Source organism: Crassostrea angulata, chromosome 10, assembly GCF_025612915.1.
Source record: "Crassostrea angulata isolate pt1a10 chromosome 10, ASM2561291v2, whole genome shotgun sequence".
NCBI classification, from domain to species: Eukaryota; Metazoa; Mollusca; class Bivalvia; order Ostreida; family Ostreidae; genus Magallana; species Magallana angulata.
The window spans coordinates 40,356,245-40,361,244 of NC_069120.1; the positions used below are offsets into that span (position 1 = coordinate 40,356,245).

At 36.2% G+C, this 5,000-nt stretch overlaps 2 protein-coding genes across 5 annotated transcripts in view; both read right to left on the reverse strand.

The window, feature by feature from the left end:
- The window catches only part of LOC128167780 (uncharacterized), a 66,943-nt gene that overhangs the window by 32,301 nt on the left and 29,642 nt on the right, over positions 1 to 5,000 (reverse strand). The window lies entirely within an intron of this gene.
- The window catches only part of LOC128167771 (axin-1-like), a 30,295-nt gene that overhangs the window by 7,720 nt on the left and 17,575 nt on the right, over positions 1 to 5,000 (reverse strand). For 3 of the 4 annotated variants that reach the window (XM_052833675.1, XM_052833673.1, XM_052833672.1), the window contains 2 exons: positions 4,073 to 4,225; positions 2,631 to 3,220 (listed from right to left, as the gene is read on the reverse strand). In XM_052833675.1, the coding sequence (XP_052689635.1) occupies positions 2,631 to 3,220; positions 4,073 to 4,225 (743 nt within the window). The remainder of the gene's footprint in view (positions 1 to 2,630; positions 3,221 to 4,072; positions 4,226 to 5,000) is intronic. The other variant, XM_052833674.1, reaches the window with a different exon arrangement.

The following is a 5,000-nucleotide window of genomic DNA, read 5'->3' on the forward strand; positions in this document are numbered from 1 at the left end:
CGACTTTTTTTAAAGGGGGTGGGTGGGTGGATGGCAGCCTCATCCAAAAAATCTTTGCAAGCAAAAAGAAAAATGAATCATGAAAATTCTAATCCTTCAGCTCTTTAGCAGTTCAATGGTTTCTTTATTTTCACTTCCATTTATTACATGCGGGGGAGAGGGGGGGGGGGGGGGGGGGGACAACATCATGTTCTTTTAACATGATAAGCAAATATTTTTAAGCGTAAATTAAATATACAATTAAACATTAATTACTTTTTTTTTAAGTGGAGGGGCAAATCCATGGTAAGTCGATTTTCTATGTATAAATTGACAAAAATGAAAAAAATTTTAGCATGGGGGGAGCTCTATGATGAGTCAAGTTTTATATGTAAGTTTAAGAAAAAATGTCTACTGCCAAAAAAAAGGGGGAAATCAATCAATCAATCATAATCGCAATCACTTTAAAAGAGGAGATGCAGTGCAATAAATATTTATATATTAAAATCTTTATTATTTAACAACATTGTATCTGAGATTAAAATATTGTTCTACATATAAATAAATAAATAATAACAAATCTTATAAATTATGAATAATGAAAATTTACTGAAATATAGGTATGTTTTATTTTTTGGCATTCAAATTTCACGTTGTTAATTTTATTTTATTAATTTATTATAATTCATTGTTTGATCACATGATGTGCTCGCCCCAACGGTCGCACCGTAAAACATATTAAAGAACCCCTCAATAGGTAATTGAAAGAAAAAAAATCTATTTTTCCCAATGCTGTCTTGGGTTAAAATGTATCCATTTCCTATCCCAGGAATCAAGACTGATTTGGTTACACATGGAACGCTATAGCAGCATACCTTCCATGTCACGGGCCGCAGTCTTTCGTGCTAAGTACAAAGAAGTATGAAAACACTGGTAGCTCTGGGTTGCCCTGTCACCAGGTACATCTTGATTTACGTGGTCAGGAATTACCTCACTGCAGATTCTTAACTTTACTCCCAAATAATGGGGGGTGAAAATTAAAAGGAGGGTTCAGAGAGAGAATGAGAAAAAAAATCAAGATTACAATGTCATGAAAATTGCAGCAAAGCAGAAACTGCTCCGATTGGAGACCGAACCATTTACTAGAGTGCTGCCATTAGGAGAGACAATCTAGAAATAACACAAGCCCTCAACCATAAAAGTAAATTTACTCTATAAAGAGAAACAGCGAATATTCTAACTTGACTTGGGAGTCGACCCTGGCACTTTGATCTTGCCAATAAATTGGTGCAAACATTTAATGACAAGGTGGGCAGGTTTCTTCCTCTGCCTTTGATCATGCAAGACGGAAAAAGAAGGGCCGACTTTCTGGATTCATGTAATTTGGTCTACTTGAGCAACTTTTCTTGTTTTTGTGCATTTTCCCCCCATACCCCTCCTTTGTTGTCTTTATATACAGGTTTGTGTATATGTATACATATTGATACTTCTTTTTTTTTCAAGCAACTGGTATCATCAAAGACCCAGCTATTTCAAATTGAAGACAGTCGACAAGTGCCCTAATCGGCAGGAATTCCTCTGTGATGTCAGAGAACTGGAGAGGTAGTATCACCAGCCATGCCCCATAGATAATAAAGAGAGAGAAAACATTACTCTAAACCTATGATGTAATTCCTTTGAAGTGCGAAAGATTTCATTGATGTTTTTTGTAATACATAAACAAATCCCAAACGGCAGAAAATCGTATAAATATTGAAAATTTTATGGTGTACACTTTGGAGTCGGAGTGCATCTGCTGCAATCAGGCATGGGATAATTAACAATCTCAGTGAAACAGAACGACCAACTTACAAACAAGAAATCAGAGTTTATGCTTTCTATATCGTTCCCTACCGCAATTTGTAATCGCATTAACATAAATTTCTCTCCAAAAAAATTCCATGTTTTTTTCTTCTTCTCATAAGCCTGGTACCAATACACATCAAAGTCTATCGCTGTCTTTCAATACTCAAAGCTCATCAAAGCCACCTATTTATGATGATTTACTTTAAAAAGTTGAAAGACTTGCAAATTTGAACCATCAAAGACACAAATCCATCTCAAGAAAAACACTGGATATGTGTTTTTAGGTACAAAGTTTTCGTTTATAAATATTTCAAAGGATAAATTATGCATTCAAGTCGGTACATTAGAATTTAAGCTCAAATATTGACATTAATCAGCCTTTTAGTTTGACTCTAATCAGCACCTGCAAAGCTGTCATAAAGTGACAAATTGGCGAGCCGCTACTGTTCTTTGAGGTTATTGTAAATGTCTTGGCCCGGGGCACCGTAACAGGGCTCAATTATTTGTATTTTTATGAATAATAGGTATCTTTTGTGCGAAACTGTCCACTTATCATTAGTAGGCGTATTTACCAACAACACAGACTGAAGCAAAAGTCAATGTCATCATCTCCATTACTTGACTCGTGACCTTTAATAAGGTCAAGGACAAAAGAATTGTGTATTTACCATAAATTTTCCTCAATGAAAGCGAGAGCTTTTCTTTATAAAACCCTTACTTTATTAACTCTATTGTTTGCTGCACCATGCAATTAATTTCAAAACAAAACTTAGAGGTCAAGGTCAATCTAATAATATAATACTTACTTTTCAGTAGACGGGTCATTTGGATTTGGCATTGGAGGTATAGATTCAATCATACTGATTCCACTGTCTATATTAGAACTTGTATCTGAATGTTTGCACTTTCCCGATTTCCTAGCGGTTCGGCCTCTGTCAAAGTCCGATCCTGTGTACAGTTTTTGTGAATCATACTCGGGGAAGGCCCGCGATTTGGATGACGGATGATGGTGGTGGTGATGATGATGGATATGTCGATGCGTCTCCAGCGCGGGTTTGTCTTCACCCATGCCACTATCAAACGACGAGTAGAAATCCGGCCGTTTCCTGTGTATCTGTTTGTGTGAAGGCAAGCTTGGCTGGGATTGATTTTTGCTGCGGCTGCGATCGTGCGACCTGTGATCCCCGTTGGGCGGCGAGTGTCGCCCAGGGGAGCGGCTTGGGGTCTGACCCACGGAGCTCTCCCAGATCCGAGAACAGTGCTCCTCCAGAATGGAGTCGGGATTGTCCTCGTCTAGCACGGCGGACGTCATGAGAGGTAGGAGAGAGGTAGAGGACAAATCTTTCTGGGCTATGGATGTGGACAAAAGAGAGCGGTCAGCTTCCTCACCGTCCTTCTGAAAAAATCCACAAAACTTCACATTACACGTCACATGATGTCTATAATATGCATACTTGTTTGACAACATTACGGAATGGAATTTCTTTGATTAGTCAATAGACAAATTGACCTTGTCTATATCTTTCTTATTTCCTTCTCGTATGCTTCTACACTCAAAAGAAATATATTTTTCATAAATATTTATCAAAACAAGATTCCCCCAACATTATGCAATTATGATCTTTCACTCCATTGTGGTCTGTTAAAAATAACTATAGTCTGATTCATTTCTTCCCCCACAAAGAACAATATGTTAAAAAGTTAATCATCTGGCAAACTCAGATTCATAAAAAAATTTAACTATGCATATTTTAAGAATCTTTTATTTTTTAAGATATATTTTCGTAATATGATTTTTAATTATTTTTTTTTTGTGTGTGTTTAAAATCAAAAAGATTTCTGGTGTTCAGAACAATTCACAATTGTACTAAACCTCTTTTCTCCTAATCTTAAAGAGTAAAATTGATGGTATTAGAAACAAATAAGTGGGAGGTTTCAGCCCAGAAAATATTCCCAGACCAAAATAACCATTAAAACCACAATTCAAGATCTACATGTTTTATCAAACACACAACATTGTAACCCAATATTCATTTTTTATTACTGGTATTATTCAACAAAACCCTTTAATAAAGCCCAAGATTGTATTTCCTTCTCATAAGTGTAAATCATTTACATTTCGGTGTAGTAAAACTACAACCTTCAATGTAATTGGGACTATCAAGCATTCATAAATTTGAATAAGAAGCGATTCGAGTTGACAGGATTAAATAAAAAAGAAAAGAAGAAAGAATTTCCGACAACATACTTCGTCATATATCACTCTATTGAGCGACTCCTCAATGAGCCGATTGCGTTCATGGTCTTGTAAGAGTTTTTCTAACTTCTCTATAATTAATGCTGCAAATCGGGGAGGGTCTGTTTCTGCCAAGTTCCGATCTTTGGGAAGCCTTTCTGTTCTCTGAGGAGAAAAAAAGGAACGGATTGCATGGAATATCTGTGACATTTTCTACTCAAGAATAAATTCATGTCCACTGGTTCTGAGCATTTTTGACAGGACATGTCACCCCCTTGAGGGACTTTGCACTCAAAAGGCACAGAAGTTGTATTGATATTGGTCAATCAAAACATTATCTTATACTCCACACCTAGATGCCAATTAAATAAGATGTTAATCTGATTAAGAAGATATCACACATTCAAGAAGACCTGGTTATGCCTGAGGGACAAGTGCTTGACATCTTGAATCTACCTGCAGGTCCACTCAATACAGTGATGACTTTAATTGCTACTCTTTATTTTGGACTAATGTTTTTATAAATGATCCCCTAATTTTCTTACTTCTAATAAACAATTATCTAACAATAGGAACAATTAATAACGCCACCTTGTTTTACACATGTTTTTCATCCCCATTAAACATTACCCATGAATATTTGTGGTAAACCTCCTTAATTTTTCTTTATTTTTTGTTTTGCAGTTTGGTTTTTGGAAAATTGAGTAAAGTGATGTAATGTTTTCTTTATCAATGAACAGACATAAGCTATGCAACAATCTGTTGCTAACCTGGCTCCCCAGTCATCAGCCATTACTTATCCTCCCACCCAAATGTCAGCTTCAGTCAGAGGCTTCTGAATGAGTGAACATCAGGTCGTACTCATCCTCATTTATTCTGTTACACTCAAAAACGCGCTTCTTTTTTGAAACATTGAAATATAACATCTCTTCCCGTAATC